We start from the raw sequence: 25,000 nt of genomic DNA, 5'->3' as shown, positions 1-25,000 counted from the left end.
AGTAATCTACTTCGCTACTTGTAAAATCACATTTCGTTACTGAGTACAATTTGAATTGGCCAATAAAAATATTCGATCGTAAACGGACCAATAAAACCCCTGATATTTGGACTGAATGAAAGCCGCCGCAGTCGCAGCAGGTTTTGAAGAGCTGATAAGTGAAGGAGGCGAGGAGCTCAGAGTGATTAATGGCTGGACTGAAAGTTTGGAGAAACAACAATCTACATTAGTAGTATTGTCAAAATATCTATATTTGGATACATATCAGTACTGAAATATCTGTCAATACTCATTTTGGCCTATACACCGATACGATACCAGCAGCGCGTTCTCATTCTCTCATCTCAACGACAGCGAGTTTGACACACCCGCCTCCTCTCAGCGCGGGATTGCAGGTAGGCCTATTACACATAATTTTATTTATACCTGCAAGTTTCTATGGCATATTTTAATGGCAAATGTCACGAGTGCAATATTATAACGCGAGGGCACATTCATGTAATCGCAGAAAACTGGACGCGAGCTCTCATACGAATGAACTGGACTCGGATATTGAGTGTGCGCTCTCGGACTGGGTCATATCATGTGCAATCGCGAATCTCTCCAAGTGGTTCTCACTGCAGACTCAAATGACGTCCAGCTCCAATCTCTCCATGCTCTTGAATTAAACGTTGTCAAAAGTTATGAAAAATCTAGTCTTTTTTGCAAATTAAATTCAGCTTGAAATCAAGCTTCCTTGTGCTGTGTGTGAGCTATTGCAACTGTTAACGTTACCCTATTGTAAAGGCAAATACACTGAGTGAGTAAATATCCAAGTTAGATTATTGTAATGGTTATTGATCAATGTTTAAATATGTAAACAAAAGCCTATATTAAAATCTCACCGTATAAAGTGGACGCGTCTCTTCAGAAGATTTGAATTAAATTTTTCAATTCAAATAGATTACTGTTACAATGAGTGTTGTGCTTTTCTATGCTTGAAAATAATGATTGCCTTGACAAAATGGATGGACAAAAATGTAGATATTCAAATATTTAGTATGTGGTAGTTTTCCCGATGGTATAAAAATTATAGGCTAGGCCTACTGAATACTGACATATTTCAAGGTGTCATATTGAAGTTAGAAATTCCAGTATCGTGGCCACTAATTAATGTCCTTCGACAATAAGGTAAAAATGTGTTAAAAGTAGCTATTTTCTACATAAATCTATGATTTGATTGAATATTTATTGGTAATACATTAACTATCGCCGGCTAAAAAGTAACTAGTAACTAGTACTCTGAGTAGTTTTTGAGAAGAGTAATTTGTACTTTTACTTAAGTACTTTTTTGACACCAGTACTTTTACTTGTAATTGAGTATTATTTCAGCAAGGTAACGGTACTTGTACTTGAGTACAAATTTTAAGTACTCTTCCCACCTCTGGTGTTTGAATAGATATGCTGAGTGGATTAGGGTGGGCAATGCTCTGTCTAAAACCGGTTCCTAAACCTGTCTTTTTCGGTTCCTGCCCCTAAATGTATATAAAATGTAAAAGAACATTTCAAGTCAGACTTGGTGACTGCAGCTACCGACAGCTCGTGTTCCCAATAAAGAATCCTGCTGAAGAAACAACCAAGTCTCCTGGTCTTTCGATTCTAAGTTCTCAACAACTTGGTGCCGTGACCCGGATGGAGAAAAAGGAAACTCAAAGAACTTCAAGCTCAAAGACCTGAATCCAGATTGAAACAGCAAGATCAACAAAAGATCTGCTTTCCAGACTGCATCTTTTGGAATCCAGAGCGAAACTTCCAGCTAAACAAAGATTACCAGACTGAATTTTTCCAGCTTCCTCCAGATTGAAAACTTCAAGCTCCAAAAAGATCTCAATGCCTGACTGAGTTCCAGACTGAATCTTGAAACTTCAAGCTCAAAGATCTCAACAAAGCTGACTGAGTTCCAGACGAAATTTTTCTGTACAACCAAGGGTTGGTGAGTTTCACTCCATTCAAAGAACCGCTACAGACCAGTATATGTGTTTTTTCCTCTGCGCCTTTCAGAGAAGAGTTAACAGACAGCTGCAGGGTTTTGTTAACTAAGTTATCCTCTAAAAAAGTTTTGTTTAGAGATGAAAGATACCCTCTGCCCGTCAGGGAAGATTAACATTACAGGTTAATATTGTGTACCCTTTGCTTTAGGCAGAGAAGAATTAGCTTTACGTGCTAGATATTTCTGTTGATCCTCTGTTTTTGTAGGCAGGAAAGATTTTAGCGTAAATCGCTAATATTTTGGTTTATCCTCTATTTTTGTAGGCAGGGAAGATTAACAGTTACATGTTAATATTGTGTGTATGCTCTTGATCTGTAAGCTAGAGAAAGTTAGCATCAAGTGCTAATAGTTGGTATCCTTTGCTTTAGGCAGAGAAGAATTAGCTTTATATGCTAGTTATTTTCTGTTGATCCTCTGTTCTTGTCAGCAGGGAAGTTAAGTGTGGTAATTTGGAAAGTTAACAATAGTTAAGCTGTGTTAACAAGTGTACCCTCTATTGTAGACAGTAGAGAGAAGTTTTAATGTTTTTTTTTTTTGTGGTAAAAGAAATTCACAAAATGTTTAGGAAAAGTACTAGACTGATTAAACCTTTATGGACAGACAGTGAATTCAAGTCTTTGTTATCAGAGCACATGGACTCCATCGTGACTGAGAAAGTCAGATTGAATTTAACAAAGAAATTTGGCATTGATGCAGACAAAGTGTGGTCAATTGAAGATTGTAAGAAGGTACTAGGAGAAAGTAGCCTGACTTCGTCATACTCATATTCTAGTCAGAATGTGAGTCTGATACTGCTCCATAGAGATTTGATTATGGGGCGTGTCTCAACCGAACCAGGAAAAAAAAAAACCTCTGCACTCAATTGGATAGACCTACAACCAATCAGAGCAGCGGAGTAAATGACGCATGTTCTTCATTCATATTTTCAACCTACAAAATGTCGCGGCTCTCTGTTCCTCTTTTAAAATGAATGCGCTGTGGATATCTTCTATAACAGACGCGATGGCGGAATCTACACATGATGTTTCATAAACAAAGTTCGGGAGGAGCACGTACAAATAATCAATCCAATATCAACTTGTCATCAAACAATACCATGTCTAACGTTACCCTATCTATCAGCATGAGGAAGCATATTCACTCTGTCAACTTACCTAACACTCCTTGACAGTTTTTCAGCATCCCTCCACCACCCCGAATCCTCACTCTTGTCTAATTCTCTCACAACCAGGAATACGGGGGGAGTATGGCTACCGAGCCCACAGCCCTCTCCTCGGACAGCACGTCATATACGCATTTATTAAATCTGACTTATTTGTGTGAACTCGTGAAATCTTATATACGCATTTATTCTATCTGACTTATTTGTAAATGTGAACTCGTTAAATCTCAATTCTCCAGCTGCAGTCATCTTTGTTGTAAACTAATTCAAATCAATCGCTCTTTGGTGACGTGGATGATTACGTTACCGTTGCTCATCTGTCCATCATCGTATAAAGCCCGCCCTGACAATTTGATTGGTCCGAACAATTTTTGTTCGGGCATAATAGCTCCTCAACGGAGCGAGTCCAGACCGAACTTCCCGACCAAAAAATGTTGTGGGCGGGGTTCGGGCTGGCACCCAGGCTAAGGAGAAAGTATTCGCAAGAACAATGTGAAAGCCATTATCTGTTGTCACAGAGAATTTGGTTTAACCCTAGCTACAGAACAGTCTAAGCGCAACTCAGAGCTAGAGAAACAGATCAAAGAGCTCCGTGCTAGATTATCTTCTGTGACTAAGAAAGTAAACCGCAACAAAGATGCAGAAAAAACTGATGTGGTAGAAGTTAGTCAGCCTGATAACAATTATCCTGACTTAAAAGCTTTCTTTGAAACAGATGTAGCCGTCCAATCAGTAACTGATGAGCCTGTAGATTCAGTGCAGGTTTGTGGGGCTAGGAGAAGATCTCAGGGAACTGAAAGTGTTACTCACAACTCTTCTGTTGTCCAAATACAAACTGTTGTCAAAACATCTTTAGATCCTAAAGATATTGAGAGAATTGCTGAAAGTTTGCACAAATAAATTTTTCTGAATTTAGAAGAGCATTGTTCAGTAAAATGCATCTTTACGACATGTCGTTGCCGGAAGTCACACAGCTGATGTCACAAATTCTAACTGAATCTGAATTCAACAATTTTAAAGTCTGCTGTTACTTCCGAACTGCAACATGTCAGTTAAGGCGATTTGAGAGAAGGTGTTTTGAAAATCCTCAGTAGATGATCACACACAAATAGAGTTGCATTAATAGATGATTGATCACATGCATCCAGAGCTATAACCAGTTAATTGTTTTTTACAAAAATAAAGAAAAGAAAAAGCAAATCAATTCAACCAAGCCAGACAAACTTTACTTCCACAGAATTAAAAGTAAAAGAAAACAAACAAAAAAATGATTAAATTGTTTAAATCAAAAGAAAAGAAACAGAGGCCAGTTTAGCTCCTATACAAGCGAAAAGAGCTCATCAGGCCTCCCAAACAAGCCAGAAATGTGAAGCAGGGCACTAAAACGCCACAATAAGAACCAAACGAGCAGTCCCCTTTTATTAATGGTGATGATCGCATCTGTATAAACCGCAGCGCTTTAACAGCGCGAAGACAGCAGCAAACAATCACGGCAGAGAACGAGAGGGAGAATCCTCTAACGAACACAAAAGGAGATGTTACCAATCATAACACTATCCCCACTCCCAATTATAGTTGCGTTTAAACACTTACCATCAGGATATCATGCCAGATAGCACGCTTTATAGACACGTTGTTACGGTTTATCTGGTGACCGTGTTAACTGGTGACCAACTTCCTGTTCAGGTCATCCGCTGCAGATGTGAGCAGATTCGTCGATTCTGAAAGCACAAACAAACGCGATATTAAGCTGTCTAATAAACGCAGACTTGCTCGTTACATGCCTTTCGTATTCTTATAAAGATGACAAAGTATTGCTATGATCTAAAAAAAAAAAAAACCTCATCTTTCCACGGGTTTCGAACGCGCGCAGAAAAGAGATCGCTCCGTGAGAACACCGTGATAAACATGTTGAGCTATCTCACTATATTATCCGTTACTTACTTACTTACATGGAGTCAATTCACGATGTCATTCTCGGCATGACTTTATGCAGCTGTCCGAATCAAAACAATGTGCCCGTGTTAACTTGTGACCTCTGTGTGTTTCCTATTACAAAAACTCACCATGGCGTTATTTTAGAAAATGTATACCGGTACTACATGGTTTATGATTTCAAAGCACATTACATGGACTCTGTAGTCAGACAATAGTACATAATTGTGGCTACTACAGTTGTATAACAACTGCTGGTTATTAATGAAAACATGGTTCTGTGTCGTCAGATACTAGCTGATGTCTCAGGTGATGAATATAATAACGTTATTTACATGTTGCTTTCAACGTTATTTTATCCTAAAATTAATTTAGAAACATATGTGACTTTACTTTGTCGTTGTAATACTGTATGAAATGTAAATGTCACATTGTAGATGCTTATAAAGATTACATTGTAAAGGTGAGTTAACTTATCAGCTATGTCATGTGATTATAGCAGTTTTTGGAATGTAAAGTTTATTCTCAAAATACTACTTGCTATTATTGTAAGTAAACAATTAAATTTTTTGTACAATTGATAACAAGCATTTATTAATTAAAGTACCTTTTCTTATACACTCCATTTAGGTCAAACAGCCTACTTTTGTTTCTTTACATGAACACACCTGCATTACAGTTAGCACAATCTTATTTTTTCCCGCCAAAACAACAATTATTTATTTTGTTAAATAAAGGGGGATAAAACTATTATATAAGCTAACTATCAAAATATAGCAAACCCAGACTCAAAATGGAATCAGTCTGTCAAAACACAAGTTTCCGATTGATCATGACCATATAGGCTACTCAAAGCGCAATGTGTCGAAATAAAAAAACAATTGATGGCATTATGAAAACTGCATTATTTGCCATGTTTAACTTCTACCTGCAGACAATATATTGTATACGATACGATATATTCGTATACGAAATCCATAGGTTTTTTTTCTTTTTTTTTTCTTTTCCCCCTTTACTTTAAAGGGATAGTTCACTTTGAAATTAATTTTTGATATGTTTTAGCTTACCTCAAAGGCATCCAAGATGTAGGTGTCTTTTTTTCCGGAGTAGTTTCAATTTTGATATTTTTAGGTCAAACCGTTCTTGTCTGTAAGTCATATAATGCAGGTATATGGATACTGTCTCAAATCAGCATGCACAAAGTCCAAATTAAACAATTCCCCATCGTCCAAATTAAACAATTCCCCATCGTAAGTACACATTGATGGCTTAAGACACGAAACGAGCGGTTTGTGTGAGAAAACGAACAGTATTTATATAGTTTTTGTCCTTTTGTAAACACACACACCCAAATGATCAGAGGACGCGGGTGCTTCGGTCTGCGCAAGCGCCGGAAAGCGCCGGAAAAGGTCAGAGGGCGCGGGCGCTTCGATCTGCGCAAGCGCCGGAAAGCGCAGGAAATTATCTCTCGCGCGTGTACGTCACTCATTGTTTACACAGAGATTTCGGAAGCCTTACCTTTCACTGTGAAGATCTAAACATATTTAGACGTACAGGAAATGGCAATGGAAGACGATTTCGATATATCAACAGACAACGTTGAATTTTTTACACAACCATATTTATTTGAACCAGAGTACACCGATCAAGAACTCAGAGCGATAGAGGAAGCATCCGCTGCAGCAGCACGTCTTCAAGCCTCAGAGAGACAGAGATCTCTGCAAAATTGGTGGTGTTCTTGTAGCAAGTGTTGTGAGATGCCAACAGAAGTAGAGAGCATATGTTGTCACGAATGGAACATAGCAATGCCACAGCTACAAGACGACGACGAGGACATTGACAGTACCCCGTCATACACCTGCCAACGTGCAAAACGCAGCGGCTCAACAGCGGAGAAAACTCGGGATCTTCAGTCAGGCAGGTGTATGACGGGGTACTGTCAATGTCCTCGTCGTCTTGTAGCTGTGGCATTGCTATGTTCCATTCGTGATTCTTGATCGGTGTACTCTGGTTCAAATAAATATGGTTGTGTAAAAAATTCAACGTTGTCTGTTGATATATCGAAATCGTCTTCCATTGCCATTTCCTGTACGTCTAAATATGTTTAGATCTTCACAGTGAAAGGTAAGGCTTCCGAAATCTCTGTGTAAACAATGAGTGACGTACACGCGCGAGAGATAATTTCCGGCGCTTGCGCAGATCGAAGCGCCCGCGCCCTCTGACCTTTTCCGGCGCTTTCCGGCGCTTGCGCAGACCGAAGCACCCGCGTCCTCTGATCATTTGGGTGTGTGTGTTTACAAGAGGACAAAAACTATATACATACTGTTCGTTTTCTCACACAAACCGCTCGTTTCGTGTCTTAAGCCATCAATGTGTACTTACGATGGGGAATTGTTTAATTTGGACGATGGGGAATTGTTTAATTTGGACTTTGTGCATGCTGATTTGAGACAGTGACCATATACCTGCATTATATGACTGACAGACAAGAACGGTTTGACCAAAAAATATCAAAATTGAAACTACTCCGGAAAAAAAGACACCTACATCTTGGATGCCTTTAAGGTAAGCTAAAACATACCAAAAATGAATTTCAAAGTGAACTATCCCTTTAAGCCTCTCTAAATTGTTTGTTGACTATTTAATGTGAGCAGCTTTACAACATACTATCTAAAAGTGAATGAGTCATTACCTGAATGTACAGTCCGAACCTGCTTTTTGGGGGTGTCGGAGTGTTGATAGGGCCCATATGGGTGTTGATGGTGCCCCCTTAGTTAGTGCCCTACACAGACCACATATTCTGCATATGGGAAAAGTGGTACTGGAGTCGGTGTAGTAAAAGCTTTACATGAAGCTTTGACTTAAATGAAAACATAACATTGCTGCCTCAAGTGTTAGACGGTATAGGCTATTCTAGATTATTGTGTGCGGAGGTTTTTGGTCCAATAATTAAAATCTCAGTTTTAAAAAATAAATAAAAATAATTAAGTAGTAGGAAATTACTGGTGATCAAATTTATATTAACTATGCTTTCTGTTAATTTTGTGAATTGTTATGTTTCGTCAGGGCACGAAGAAATATAGAGCTCAATATCTTCAGCGTAACAGTGAAAATTAACCCCATGCTTCTTAATGATATCTCCCAAGGGTAGTATGTATACAGGGTGAAAAACAACGGTCCTAGTACTGAGCCTTGAGGTAGTCCATACTGAACTTGTGATCGATATGATACCTCTTCATTTACTGCTAAAAATTTGGTAACGATCATATAAGTATGATTTGAACCATGCTTATTCATTTCCACTAATGCCAACATAATTTTCGTGTCTATTCAAAAGATAGGATCAAATGCAGCACTAAGATCCAGTAACACTAATAGCGAGATACAACCACAGTCGGATGATAAGAGCAAATCATTTTTAACTCTAATGAGAGCAGTCTCAGTACTGTGATACGGTCTAAATCCTGACTGGAAATCCTTGCAGATACCATTTCTTTCTAAAAAGGAACTTGGTTGTAAAAATACTGCCTTTTCTAGTATTTTTGACAGGAGAGGTAGATTTGAGATTTGAGGTCTGTAATTATCTATACAATAATCTTAAATTAAATCAACAAATTAATGCTTTAGTTAGAGGATAGAGTTTTTTTCTTGTTTTTTTTTTACAATTGGTAAAACAAATGTATGTGGGAAGCCTGCCAATGTAAGAATGTTTGCCAGTAAACCACTGGATCACAACATATGGTGTTATACGGGGCGTCGCTATGCAATACCAGTGTTTAGCTATGTGAATGGGATTCCTTACTTGTGACAGTGTGACTTTTCTAATCATATAATCAAACAGTATTCATATTTTAGCCTAAAGTAGCATTAGCAACGTTGTTGCTGGAGAATCACTTTAATTATTTGCAACTGTACTATTACATAATTCCAATCCCGCATCAAGCAGATGTTGTATTGTATTCTAATTGTATTTTCATATGATCAAACCAGTCCCTCATTTAGGCTACATATCGACTGCTTTTGTGCAATATATTCCCATATACATATATATATATATATATATATATATATATATATATATATATATATATATTTATATATATTTTTATTTTTTATTTTTTTTAAATAATTGATATATCGCCTACTGAATGTAAGTCACAAGGTAAAACGTTCACACAGTAGCATGTATGTGAAACGTTTCGACTACAGAACAAAGTTTATATTGTTTATATAGAGCTATTGAACGCAAGTGACAAGTTACCAGTTAATGTGTATACGCATAATTTCGACTACAATGTGACGTTTACATTTCATACAGTATTACAACGACAAAGTAAATGAAGTCACATATGTTTCTAAATTAATTTTAGGATAAAATAACGTTGAAAGCAACATGTAAATAACGTTATTATATTCATCACCTGAGACATCAGCTAGTATCTGACGACACAGAACCATGTTTTCATTAATAACCAGCAGTTGTTATACAACTGTAGTAGCCACAATTATGTACTATTGTCTGACTACAGAGTCCATGTAATGTGCTTTGAAATCATAAACCATGTAGTACCGGTATACATTTTCTAAAATAACGCCATGGTGAGTTTTTGTAATAGGAAACACACAGAGGTCACAAGTTAACACGGGCACATTGTTTTGATTCGGACAGCTGCATAAAGTCACGCCGAGAATGACATCGTGAATTGACTCCATGTAAGTAAGTAACGGATATTATAGTGAGATAGCTCAACATGTTTATCACGGTGTTCTCACGGAGCGATCTCTTTTCTGCGCGCGTTCGAAACCCGTGGAAAAATGACTTTTTTTTTTTTTTTTAGATCATAGCAATACTTTGTCATCTTTACAAGAATACGAAAGGCATGTAACGAGCAAGTCTGCGTTTATTAGACAGCTTAATATCGCGTTTGTTTGTGCTTTCAGAATCGACGAATCTGCTCACATCTGCAGCGGATGACCTGAACAGGAAGTTGGTCACCAGTTAACACGGTCACCAGATAAACCGTAACAACGGATTGGTCAGAGTCATGCCCACCGATAACACAATGGGATACAGGGAATCATGCCTATTTAGTACGCATAGAGAATGTTAAGCCCACACAACCATACCAGCCCTATATATAACAAGCTCTTAACAATAAACATACCTGAGAGGCGAGTCTTCAAATCCACTGAGCAGTACGAAAGGACACCAGCACCAAAGCATAAAGCTGCACTATGATTAACATAAACACGATTTCAAGTTATGCACACCCCAACAATTCCCAAAATTATCACCAATAGAGAGCCTAAGTCCCGCCCCTCCGCTTCCGGCTCATGGGACCTTATTTCGGAAAAAATATGTATGGAAGTCAATGGCGAGAGATAACTTATCTTTTTATTCCGTCTGAACTGTGCCCTGAACTACACATATGATGTTTGTCAATTTAAAAGGTAATTATGAAAGTCAAGAAAGTCGCAGTTTGTCATAAAACAGAAGAGTAACGTTTAGTTTTATGTGAAAATCGCTCAATGAACTACATCTCATGTGCGCCTTCGGGGGTTTGGAGTCTTTGTAATTACGTATTTTCACAGTCTTATACCTCAGCAGTTTTACATCAAGCTGCGAATTTCTTGACTTTAAAATGTATATTTTAAATTGACAAACATCATATGTGTAATTCAGGGCACAATTCAAACGAGATCAAAATATTTGTTGTCTCTCGCCATTGACTACCATACAATATTTTTCCGAAATAAGGTCCCATGGTGGTCGACCGGAAGGGGAGGGACTTAGGCTCTCTATTAAAACATAGCACGCTTACCTACAACCACCGTCAACACGAGCAAACAAAAGGGGAAAACGGACGTGACACATCCCAGGTAACAGCCAATCAGCCTTCAAATAGAAGATAGGCTACTACTTGCTGATAGGCAAACGCTGCTGTCAATCACCTAATCACGTTACAAAAGTGATTTTGATTTATTCCGATGAATGAATTTATTTAATGGACAAAAACTAAACCGCATTAAAATGCAAAGAAATGAGTGTAGAGTGTCAGTTCCTCTGAGATCAGATGAGTTCACACAGCTAATAGCAGCACACACAGTTTAGGACAGAGATCTTCACGAGAGACACGATAGACATGTTAGCTGTTACTTCAGTCACACACAAAGCACAGTTTAATCCTTCCTTTCATTTCTGTTTTTCATAATACTTGCATGAAATTATTAAAAGGACAGTTTTGGCTTGTCAAATGACGTTCCAGTTCAGCCCATTGCAGTTTCCGCCAGTAGTGGGCACTCGCAATGACGTAGGCTATATCCGAGTGAACGAGACGAAGGGAAGTTAGTGAGTGAAGGGCATGACAATTTTGGAACAGTCCAAAATTGTCATGCCCTTCACTCACTAACTTCCTTCCATCTCGTTCACTCGGATGTACGTCATTGCGAGTGCCCACTACTGGCGGAAACTGCGGCGGGCTGAACTGAAACGTCCTAAGCCCTTGATCACTTGGAATCAGCTGTGGAGTTGATGTATTATTTAATTTTTTCCCCCTTTAATAATTTGTTTAATGCATCATCCAAATGTTTATAGGTGTGTTTGGGTTGTTTTAAATAAAAAAAATATATAATTAATATATCATAGAGTTGTCTGTGTGGTGGTGATTAGACGAGATCTGTGGTGACGTCACAATCGTACTGCATTGTGGGACATATAGGTCCCTGAAGTGTACATTTGAAGCAGACTCGCTCCCTCGGTCAAAATCGAGGGAACGAGGGTCTGTCCATATAAACTTCCCTCGTCCACTTCACGAAGTGGAACGCACTTCAAAATGGTGGCAGGGAGGGATTCCCCCAAGAAGTTCGCAAGTGTGTGTCTAAAAGTGGACTGGAACGCAGCACGAAACGCAGCACTGCTCCTCTCTCGCTCTTCACTGTCGTCGCTCCTCCTTTATGCTTCCGTTCCTCCGTGAGAGATACAAGACCGGTGCGTCTCACAGGTGTCGCTCATCAGAGTAATCATGCCACCGGCCTCGAGCCGCTCTCTCACGACCCTCGGCCTCGTCCTGCTCGCCACACAGTATAAATCTATTATTGAATGTCTCCTTTTAGCTAAATGTGTGTGTTCCTACTTAATCATATCTTAGGGACACATTTGTGCAATATATATAAGGAACTGCACAATAACAGCATTAATAAGTGTGTGTGTGTTTGACAGGTTTCTCTGCTCTACACATAATAATGCTGATTCTCTGTATCTCTGCATCTGGATCTGCACTTCTGCTCTGCTGTCTGATCTACTGCAGATCTCCGACTGAAGGTACACATATAACAGGAACATATTCTGATTTATTCAGTGGGAAATGAGTTTGAACCTAATAATAATAATAACAGCATCATAATTAGTGTTTATTGAGTGTGTAAATCAAACAGCTGCTGCTGATTTTACTATGGATTTATTTACAGTTTAGAAAAAGTCAAGAAGTCAGATGACGAGTTTAATTAATGTGAGTTATCATTAGTTATTAATATTTCGACAAATACAACACCGAGTTGAGATAAGACTTAAATTATAAAACATAAAGACATTTCTGGTAGCAGCTGTTAAAGTATTGTTGAATTTATATCATTAAATGTGTTACTAGAAGCTAAACTCAGGAAAACTATAGCAAAACCTAGAGACAGATTGCTCATCAGTATTGTGTACAGTAATGGGGGAAATCATTTTTACACTTTAAAATGATGATCCAGATCACTAGAGTAATAAGAGATGCGTTTTATGACCATCTTTAGAGTAAAGTAAAGACAGTCACACACATCTCAGACACGTTAATGTTCTGATTAGTAATTATTTGGTAATTATTTATAATTTGTCATAGTTAGTTGATAGTTATTAATGAGGCTAATCTCATTCAGTTATTATTGATTAAGGAATTATCTCAGTCCTACATGTGATATTAATATCAGTAGTTGAAGTGTTAATGTAGAACTACTCATTAGTCCTGCATTACTTCCTAGTTATTAATAACAGACCATTACTCTCAAGACCCTTATTTCAAAATGTGTTGACTACCAATGGGAGTGTGTACAGTGATCTGACATGATGCAGTTTTATTCTACAGTGACCAAAAGCACAGTGACCTCGAGACCTCCGGTGATTTAATCACTGTCAGTGTGAACAAACTGTTTCTGCTCATGTCTTTCTGACAGTGTCACAGAACATTTGGCTGTACTGTATATGCTGATGTATTTAGTGTGATTAAAACAGCCTAGACAGAGGCTGATAGTGAGGTTATTATTCCTCAACATTTATCTCACATCTGAAATGAAACGTCTTTTCCTTTTCAGGTTTGATTGTGCAAAAATGTTGCTACGTGTTTTTCTCTCTGGGAGATTCAGTGGTTATTCCCTGTCATGTTCCTCCAAACTTACTCACTGAAGATCTGAAGGTGGAGTGGAAAAGAAGAAGAAGAAACTCAGAGACGTTAGTTCATCTGTATGAAGATGGAGCAGAGAAACAGCAGCAGGATTATCAGGATAGAGCTCATTTCTTTACTGAACACATTAAACATGGAAACTTCTCCCTCCGTCTGGACAATCTGAGAGCTGAAGATGAAGGAGAATACACATGTACAGTTTACAACAAGAGGGATTGTGTGTTTTCAGCCAAGACAAATGTGGATCTGAGTAAGTAAACCGATACAAACAAATCAAACTCGACTCTTAATAGTTTATCAATGATACAGTGCAGGACCGGTTTCAACTGGTTTGATTATTCAGTGTTTTAGTGATGCATCAATATTACATGTTTGAGACAAGATAACTCTAGATACCTGAATATGTATAAATCTGAATATATATTTATAACTATATATTCAGGATCTATAATGAGAGCTATTACTATATAATCAGGATTATAAATACATATTCAGATGTCATATATATGTTAACAGCAGGTCTTCAGTGACCGTATACTCTCTGTTCACAAACATGATTATTGTAAACCCTTAAAAGATCATCTGTAGTTCAGTGACTGTAAGAACATGTAGACATGACAAATAAGTCTGCATGATATATATATATATATAGATTGATTATTTTTTATAGGTTAAATCAAGTGTAGATTCTTAAAGGGGGGGTGAAATGCTATTTCATGCATACTGAGTTTTTTACACTGTTAAAGAGTTGGATTCCCATGCTAAACATGGACAAAGTTTCAAAAATTAAATTGTACGTTTGAAGGAGTATTTCTGTGCCAAAAATGCTCCTTCCGGTTTGTCACAAGTTTTGGAAAGTTTTTTTCGAGTATGGGCATGTGTGACGTCAGATATAGCGGAATTTCCATATACGGGTCCTAAGGGCACTTCTCCGGAAGGGCGCGCGCGCACTCGTAGACCAGAGCGAGATAGCGAAAGCAGTACGCCCATCAAAGCGCTCTGCCCGGCTTTAGGGAAGTCAATGGGTCTCATTCATGAAACACGAGCAGAACGAATTTTTGTGTAAATCGTGTGTAAAGTGGTTCTGGCGTAAATTTTCGGATTCATTAAAATGTTCGTATTTCCCAAATGTTAGTTGGTACGAAAGAAATCTACACCTGCTCCCAGCCACGCATAAATAGTGCGTTTAACGTACGAACGTTTGCTCATTAATAAGGCTGCCTTTTAATTCACCGTAATCGGGTAGCCTACATATTTACACAGCATTTTAAAAATATTATATATAGTAATTACATACGGTTTTTCTTTTTACTTTTATTATGAGAGCCAGTAATAGCATCTGCAAACGGAACACAAGTCCGCAAGTCTTGTTTTAAATTTTTTTATTTATTTATTTATTATATTCAAGCTGTTTATTCTTTTTTTTTTTTACAAGTCCGCAAGTTACAAGTGTTGCAGTCAAGCTTCATGTCGAACCATTTTCTTTTCACTTCTGGGACTGTTCGATTAACAGATGAAACTCCATTAACTGCATAATATGCTGCCAAGCATTTTTACCTAAGCATTATTACCTAAAAAAATCATTTTTTAGGACCTGATACGCCACTATGTACGCTTGAAAATAAAATGTGGCGTTTTGAATGAACTTCTGATAATAAAACTTCAATTTCTGCATCTGAGAAATTTCTCTTCTTCATTCGCTTTTGGGAAGACATGTTGAAATCCTTCGTTTGGGGTCATAATATGATGCCCATATAGTTGTCAGTCAGTTTTAATGGGCGGGATTTATGGTAATTAAGAATGAGCGTGCACGCGCGTCCCATTTACGACTGATTGGAATTCATTAACCCACACACACATTTCACTATCAAATCTGACGTTTACGAAGTATTTGTGAATCAGGAGAAGAATTTTCGGGAATATCTCTTTACGCGCAAATCACTCACATATTTACTCGTATATTTACGAATGTTTCATGAATGAGACCCAATGTTACCAAAGAAGTGTGTTTTTGGTTGCCAGGGCAAGACAACCCTGCACAGATTCCCAAAGAACCCAGCATTAAGGGAACAGTGGATGGAGTTTGTTTTTTCAGAGCATCAACGGAGGTTGTGCAAGACTCTTTGTTCCCTGCATTTCGACGATGATTGTTTTATAAACAAAGCCCAGATCGACGGATTTGCAGATCGTCTAATGCTTAAGGATCGAGCAGTCACAATGATAAAGGTTCGCGGTCGTGCGTTGGAACCGGACGGTGAGTAAAACTGTTGAACAAATGTCTCTGTGTGTTGTTAGCTCGGCGCGTTAGCACAGCTTTTGCTTCGCCCACACGGCCCGCCTCCAGCCGCTCGTTTTTTTCCGGAAAGACTCGGTACAGCCTATCTTTCTTTTATAAATATAACAAAACTAAAGACTTTTTGGAGATATGAAGGATGCAGTATTACTCTATAGGTACTCAAGATTAACAGGAGATTGAGTGAAAATGAGCATTTCACCCCCCCTTTAAGGTAATAATTGCACATTATCACTTGTACAGGATATGGTAATGACAGTATTATTTTCTGATTTAATACTCATTCAGCACCTCTAAGAGCGATTGAAAACACATGTTGTATTGTTTGCTATTGAAATAATTCATGCTCTGAAAACAGATCATTTTGTTGTATTTTTGATATTAAACCAAATTAATTCATTAATAGCATGTTGTGAATGATCGACCAGCTGTTATACAAGTGTGGTGTGTTTGAGTTCTGTACATGTTTCTATTCCTTTATAGGGTTCCTTATGTCAGGTAAAGTGTTTCCTCTGGGATCTTCAGTGGTTTTGCCCTGTCAGGTTGACAAAAGCTTGTTCCAGAAAAGTCTGAAGGTGGAATGGAGAAGAACAAGAAGAACAGACTCAGAAACAGAAACAGAAACAGACTCAGACTCAGAGACTTTAGTTCATCTGTATGAAGATGGAGAGATTCGACCAGAGAAACAGCACAAGGACTTTCACAGTAGAGCTCATTTCTCCAATAAGAAGATCAAAGATGGAAACTTCTCCCTCCGTCTGAAGAAGCTGAGAGCTGAAGATGAAGGAGTTTACAGATGTGAAGTTTACAGGGACGAGGAGTGTGTGTTTTCAACCGATACAGAGATGATGCTGGGTAAGAGATGAAAGAGTTTATAGATGTAAAGTTCTGTTTTAAAGACGAGGAGTGTGTGTTTTCAAATACAGAGTTGAAACTGAGTAAGTGTATTTAAAAAGTACTTCACATATATAATTCAGAAAACAAAGCAAATGAAACTGTGGATATATAGTTTAATAAAGTGCCTTGAACAAACGCTGATTATCTTTCAAAGATTTGAAGAAAAATGTCAAATATTTGATTAACCTAACAAACTTTACATTATCCTCATCCAGTGTTATTTGTTCTTCAATAGAAATACTGATGGTGATTTTCTCAGGCGGATGATTAAAAAACGCCTGTGTGTCCTTTACTGTTGTGCAAAGCCACTGTATAGCTGATCAGATTAGAGAGACTTGAGGACATGTCATGTGATTGTGTGTGACTGGATGATGAGCGGATCAGACCTCAGTTCTCTCACTGCTGTAAATTCAGAAGTGAAAGCAAACGTAACCTTCTGTGGCGGTTTATTAACCCTTAATAAATGTAGTTGCCTTAACATTTCACATAAATGTTTATTTTTCAGTTATCACTGTGAAACCTTGTCTACAAAATTACAATTGTAAAATGGTATTAAAATACCACAATTACAAAATAGGCCTCACTTTTTTGCATTAACATTTCAAATATGTTTTTCTTTGTCAGGATTCATTGTGGAACGTTCTTGTCACACACCTGTTCCTCTGGGATCTTCAGTGGTTCTGCCCTGTTATGAAGATGAACATGTACTAATGGAGGATCTGAAGGTGGAATGGAGAAGAACAGACTTAGAGGATCCGGTTCATCTGTATGAAGGTGGTGAGAGTCGAGCAGAGAAACAGCAGCAGGATTATCAGGATAGAGCTCATTTCTTCACTGAGGAGATTAAACATGGAAACATCTCCCTCCGTATGGATGATCTGAGAGCTGGAGATGAAGGAGAATACACATGTACAGTTCACAGTGGCTTTCCTTGGAATCACACGCAATTTTCAACCAAGATAAATGTGTTGCTGAGACTATTAGGTGAGTCAACAGAAAAGAAAAGAGCAACTCTTCTGTCCTTCATCAGTGTTCAGTTATTAATAATATTATGTTTCATTCAGTTATAAATGTAATGGCCAGAAAGAACAGAGATGTGTGTTTTAAATAAAACTGAATGACTGATAATGATAGTTGAAATAATTATTAAATGTAATAATTCCTGATGAACTGATCATGTGTTATTTTGTCTCTTCTCTCAGACACAGTCTTTCGTCTTCAGATGTTTCTCGTCTTCTGTCCAAATATTCTGATGTTTCTTGCTTTTGTCCTCTGGGGTTTTTCTGAAGGTCAGTGTTTCAGGACTGATGGTTTATCAATGCATTATGATTATTCATATATCTGTGTAGATGTACAGTAACGTGTGGTTGTGTTTCAGGATCTGTGTTTGAGTCGGTCTCTTGTTCTGCTCTTTATTTTCTGAGGCCTCTCATGTTGCTCTGGACGGCTCCGTATATCAATAACTTCACAGGTGTGGCTGACTTATTATTATTTATAGATTAATATAGTATATGAATTATCGTACACAATGGATTTTACATAAAAAATGTTTCAGTGTTTTATTGACATTTTTGTTTCATTGTGTTTCTGTTGTAAATGATATTGTGGATATAATCATTTTATCTCTTCTGTTTTACAGGCAAGATTGAAATATGGGTTCGGAATTTAAGTTTTAGAACAGAATATATTGTTTTCTCAGCAGTTTTTTATTCAGGTAAAAAATCCACAGTCATTATCATAAACACATTAACATGCACATTAACAGTTGAACAATAATTACATTTAAATGATGTAATATTCTCAATATCCAGCAGGAAATCTTAAAGGGGTCATGAACTGGATTTTTTTATTATTTTATAATGTTGCCTGGGGTGCCCTTATAATGTTAGTATGATTTTTACATCAAAATTTTTTATAATTTATAAATAAAAGCCATTTTTCCAAGCCTGATTTCAGCCTAAGATTTGAACGCTCCGTTTTAAGGGGCGTGTCTGCTGTGAGACTGCAGTGCAAACGCCCACTGCTGTGATTGGCTGACATGCTTGCATATGAAATAACTAGTATTACATGAACTCTCTCGAAAACTTTTACTACGTTTTTACTATTACAGCTATCGAGATTAACAAATCGTGAAAAGTATCGTTTAAAGCATTATATTTAAATCTATTCCATCACATGAAAGGTTGCAGCATGATGAGCTTTGACTGAGCGGATGACAGTCTGTTGATCGCTTGAATAAAGATCTTATCATTGCAACACAATTTTTGCACTCTCACAAATGCTTACACCAAATCACAATGCAAACACGATGTGAATATACAGTAAGAGCTTCGTTGTGTAGTGTAACAGTGTCATTATGTCATCACGAGTTTGGTAAGTGTCCAGATAAGCTCTCGCGGCTCGCGCTGTGCTGTTTGATTGACAGCTTGGGGTGAATGGAAAGGGATCGTTCTTTGATCGCTTTCTGTATATAATTTAATAACAGTTTAAAAAAGATTATTTTCATAATACTACGAGAAATTATGTGAAGTTGATCGTTTAGTCACTGATGCATAAACAGTATTGAACGATTTTAAGAGAAATATCTGAACTTGAATAATTACGCATCAGAAATCACTGATCGCAGATCAGGCATTAGAGTACACATGGTTACTTACATGTTGCTGGCAGATCCGTCGGGAAATTGTGATTGACTGATTTAATAAAGTTTAACCATGCTGGAATCCGAAGGAAGCTTATGACTGTCTTCTTCCACAAACAGGCACGCACAATATTTAGTAAACTGCATGTTTATTGCTTGGAAGTAGCTCGATCCGGTAAGCAATCATCATGTCGTCCTATGTTATTTAGCATGTTTGGGCGAATCGGTGGGCGGGGCTAAACAGGCCGTGTTGAAGTAGGCGTTGATCTTCTTTTGTGGAGGCGGTGTTTTATCCTCTTTGACGTCATAGTTCCCCACTTTGAAAAACGAGTCGTTTGCTGAGCCTGATGTCTATAAAAGCTTTTATTGGACTAACAAGGCAGTTTTCAGTTCTGAAACTTACAGGATATTATTATAGTATGATGATCTCTTATATGTCAAAAGCTCAAGGAAAATTTGATTTCTCAGTTCATCACCCCTTTAAACCCATGACATTAATACTGTGAAGTGTCTTGTGTTACTGTTGTGTTGTTGTCAGTATATCAACATGTTCAGCGCTGAATCTCTGTGTGACTGAACACATTTATAATCTACACCGCTTCATTATGAAAACAGTGCATTAATTATTACAGTCGACATCATGCTAGTGACTGAGACTGAAGCTAAAGCTACTTCTGAATATCATCTCAGCATGTGTCAGGGTCATGTCAGGGTCAGGGGTCATGTAATCAGCACAAAGGTCAAGGGTCAGGATCAGACAGAGACTGTGTTGTAATGTTGTGTATAAAAGCTTCTGTTTAAATGAGAAGGGTTTATATAATTCCTCTGATCTGTATTAATATTTAGTTTTTCTATGTCAGTAATTGTTGTTGTTTCTCTTCCTTTATTCCAGTTCTGTTTAAATCTGCCTATGACAAAAGTCTGAATTACGCCGGATTTGAAGGTGTGATGATTATAGCCCTCTTTATAATGGCGCTCCTGCTAAACCTCTTCTATATTATTTACTGTAAGTATTTCCTTCCATCAAGAGTCAGTGACAGATATGAGCTGTGAAATCATGTTTTACCAGATTAATGGAGTTAAAGTTACAAAATATACAAACCATAATATCAGACCTGATTTATCAGTTAATTCCATAGACAAGGATTTATAAAGCATTTAAAGATTTATAAAGTTTATAAAGCAGATTTTATTTGCATACTCAAGAGTTTTACATGAGAAAGAGAGAAAAAGAAAAGTGATGAAAGAATAGAATAAAAAAAGAAAGTCAAATAAATCAAAGTGTACATTTTTAAAATGTATGAAATGAGTAATAAAGAAAGTCAGGGTCCATTAAAGGACATAAACTGAGATGATGGTGTGAATCAGCAGTTAAAGTCATGAGTTTATCAAGTCTTTAGTTTCTTCAGTCTCAGGCCATCGAGTGATTTAAACACAGGACAGATTCTCCTACGATCCACAGGATACTCAATTATCCATGATAGCACACTATATTAACATTACATTAGTGACGTTATACAGACGTGTGTGTGTGTTTCTGTCTTTACCGCTCTCCCTCACACACTCTCTCAGCTCTTCATCATTATCTTCTTCAGGATTACACACACTCTCTTATTTAAATGGTTTCTGAGGCGTTCAATCGTGTTTCAAATCATGGAAATTAATGACATAATAGTGAAATATGGAATAGTTTTGCTCATTAGTTTTGCTGTAACATATGTTTATCAGCATGTTGCAGTGTTTGTAGTTTTCCAGGTATCCTGTATGTATAGTTGAGGTTATACGTTTACACACAGCTGGGAGAATCTGATAAATGTTATAAATGTATATATATAGCCTATATATACACTACCAGTTCACAAGTTTGGGATCGCTCATATTTTTTTTTATGTTTTCAAAAGAAGTCTTTTCTGCTCACCAAGGCTGCATTTATTTCATAAAAATACAGTAAAACAGTGACATATTATTCCACTGTAAATCCGCTGTTCTCTGTGTGAATATACAATAAAGTGTAATTTATTCCTGTGATCAAAGCTGAATGTTCATCATCATTACTCCAGTCTTCAGTGTCACATGATCCTTCATGAAGACTCCGGAGCTTTAGACAACAGAGACTGAAAGTAAGACACGCGCAAGTGACGCAACCCATAGCAACACATAGCAGCAACACATAACAACCAAAGCAACCCATAGCAACGCGTTGGCAACGACAACTCATGCTGACAGAAACGTAAACATAAACGTGAAATTAGGCTACTAATAATCAAATGCATTTTGTTTTATTGACCACAATATTATCATTGATATTTGTTTGAGAGGGACACTTTTGATTAATATCTCGAGTCACTTATTTTATTACTAAACATCTGGAAAATCTTCTGCACAGCTATTATTTGTTGATTTTAGTTCTGCTTTTAATGCAATTAAGCCCCACCTTTTAATGAATTATTGTTTAATTAAGTGGTACTTTTCATTTGCGACTCGATCACACTTTATCAGAGCTATGAAGTAGAAGCACAGGCATGGGCGCCGTATAGGGGGGAAAAGTTAGGACAATTCCCTAACAAATAAGTAAAAACTAAATTAAAATTTGTATTATATTATACACTATATAACCATCATCATTGAGTATATTTCAATAATAATAACATGAATGATGTCTTTGACTTTACTTAATTTGGCAATACAAGTTTAATATCCCCATTGACCAAAAAGTACACATTCACATTGACCGACCACCCCCCTGGATCTGCATGAAATGGTTCGGTCCTGCGTTAGCGTGCGCGTGTTTAAACTTGCAGACAGTCAGTCGATGCGCCAGAAACACACAGAGACCACAATGTTGCATAGTGAAATAAAATCTGGTTTTCAACAAAGGAAAGAGAGAAAAGGGAGAGCGAGGAAAGACAAAAGAAAGGGTGTCAATCTGTAACCCAGTTTTCCCCAAGAAAGGTGGGTAGCCTTTAGTCTGAGAGTGGGATTAACCTGTTGTCCATAGTGAAATAAGATAGCTAGTGTTAGCCTATATTTCATCAACATTTAATCAGTGCAGGGAAACGTTTAGCAAGATATTCATATTTAATCATTGTCCATGCACATTTTAGCAGACTAAACAACAGTCCAGTCAGCAGCACCCCAGTCTCCCCATAACTAACGTTACCCCCCCCCCCCCCCCCTCCCTGTCCCAGTAAAGAAGGGGAGCAACACTGTGTTCATGACTGAGCATCATTCCAGGGAGTCTGAGTGGGGTTCTCTGACTGTCTCTTGCTCTTTTTACCATAACAAATAAAGAAAATGAAATATTTATTAATGACAGAAATCAATGACCATTGACCATTATGACAAAAAACCCCCTCCTGTCTGTACTGGATGCAGTTAGAAACAGTGAGTAGCTTACCTCAACCTGCATGCAAGTTACACACAATACTAAAATAATCCAGTTTGATGTGTTCATTTAGACTGAATTTTGGCCGTTAAATGACATCTATAGACTTTATTATTCCCGTCATTCCAAACCTCAAAACCTGTTGATTTAGTGATCACTGGATCTGTTTTGTAGCACTATAATAACCCTGATGTGGAAATCCCCCTTTACACGTCAACTTTATTTTATTGTTGGCATATATGTGCAGTTATGTTAAAAAATCTGCAGTTGTCATTGTTTTGTTTTGATTAAAAAGTTTATATATATTTAGGTTTTATTTATTTATTTATATAATTTATTTATATATTTAGGCGCCCCTGAGCACAGGTGTCCCACAGGGATGAGTTAGTTATCCTGTCCGTTTACATTAAATACCATTGAGTGTTGTGATTATAATAATAAGTTGTGATTATAATATTTTGATGTGAAGTTCTCGGATGACAGTGATATAGTCTCTGATTGAGAGCACTGATTCATCATCCATAGAGAAACACACACACTGTATATTAATATTCCAGTAGACACACGTTCAGCATGTTCTGGTTATAAAGGGGATTATGATGCTCGTCATTATTCATGATTGTCATAATCATCTAAAGCAACTACACACTTTAATAAACATAGAGGTCAGATCCACTTATCTCAGTATATTATTATTATTATTATTATTATTATTATTATTGATCAGTGGATCTACAGTTTCTGAGGGAATAATATTAACTATATGACAACTTAATTGAACATTACAATAACTAATAATGTTGTTTCATTATCTCCACAAAAGCTCTCGTGATTAACAGTGTTTTATTATTACAGTGAATAATTCCAGAGATTTATTATGGAGATGTTTATTACTCGTCTTTATTACAGTATTTTTCAGCTGAATATACAGTAAATAACTGTAACAGAAACATGAATCATTTCTGCAGTAAAACACTAAATCTCTTCACACGACTCACACACTTATTATAATGCTGTTAATGTGTGTAATATTACATGGTTTTGATTCAGTACAGTGAGTTTTTCCTTTTGTGTTTAAGATGTTTTGAGTATATACTGTATATGATATTTATAAGTTTATATAGTTGTTAATGAATGGTGAAGATTGTCCCTCCAGATTAAATGATGAATTAGTGAAGTGAGTTTACTTCTGTACTTATCGATTATCATGACATTAATGCTCAATCAGATCAACATGTGGATGATTTATTAATTGTTGTTTCTCTTCTACAGTGTTGGCTACATTAACTGTGGAGATCAGTGAACGGATCACGGCTATATTCAATGTTCTGGCTGGTATAAGCTTTGATGTTCTTCCTACACTGCAGTTCATCCTCCTGTTCTTCAGCTTCGGCTCTGCTAGAGGAGGTCAGTTTACATTCATCAACTATTCATATTCATTTATGAGGAACAGTGCAAGAAAACATTATTAATTATAACTTTACAATATTAAAGTGTCTTTAAAATGCAGCATTTATTTCAAACAAGTTCATTTGATTTCTACAATAAAGTAATGTGCAAAATTGAATTGAATTGAAATAAAGAATTACATTACAGAGGAAATTAAACGTAAAAGAATATGAATGACTCTTCCTCCGTGTTGAACACACACACACACACACACTCTTCCTCCGTGTTGAACACACACACACACACACACACTCTTCCTCCGTGTTGAACACACACACACACACACTCTTCCTCCGTGTTGAACACACACACACACACACTCTTCCTCCGTGTTGAACACACACACACACACACTCTTCCTCCGTGTTGAACACACACACACACACACTCTTCCTCCGTGTTGAACACACACACACACACACACACACACACTCTTCCTCCGTGTTGAACACACACACACACACACTCTTCCTCCGTGTTAAACACACACACACACACAAACACACTCTTCCTCCGTGTTGAACACACACACACACACACACACACACACACACACACACTCTTCCTCCGTGTTGAACACACACACACACACACACACTCTTCCTCCGTGTTGAACACACACACACACACACTCTTCCTCCGTGTTGAACACACACACACACACAAACACACTCTTCCTCCGTGTTGAACACACACACACACACACACACACACACACACACTCTTCCTCCGTGTTGAACACACACACACTCTTCCTCCGTGTTGAACACA

General features: G+C 37.4%; 1 protein-coding gene across 1 annotated transcript in view; it reads left to right on the top strand.

Moving 5' to 3' along the window:
- LOC311079104 (uncharacterized protein) overlaps positions 1-25,000 on the top strand; it is an 80,603-nt gene that overhangs the window by 27,246 nt on the left and 28,357 nt on the right. Inside the window, exons 4-12 of the mRNA XM_084108300.1 lie at positions 12,346-12,447; positions 13,476-13,814; positions 16,341-16,712; positions 17,379-17,738; positions 17,957-18,043; positions 18,133-18,225; positions 18,394-18,468; positions 20,288-20,401; positions 24,053-24,187. Of these exons, the coding sequence (XP_083964426.1) occupies positions 12,346-12,447; positions 13,476-13,814; positions 16,341-16,712; positions 17,379-17,738; positions 17,957-18,043; positions 18,133-18,225; positions 18,394-18,468; positions 20,288-20,401; positions 24,053-24,187 (1,677 nt within the window). The remainder of the gene's footprint in view (positions 1-12,345; positions 12,448-13,475; positions 13,815-16,340; positions 16,713-17,378; positions 17,739-17,956; positions 18,044-18,132; positions 18,226-18,393; positions 18,469-20,287; positions 20,402-24,052; positions 24,188-25,000) is intronic.

The sequence above is a fragment of the Abramis brama genome (genome assembly GCF_963993115.1).
Source record: "Abramis brama genome assembly, chromosome: 1".
Taxonomy (NCBI): Eukaryota; Metazoa; Chordata; class Actinopteri; order Cypriniformes; family Leuciscidae; genus Abramis; species Abramis brama.
Note: the sequence above shows the minus strand (reverse complement) of the source record. Positions and strands in the feature narration are given on the sequence as shown.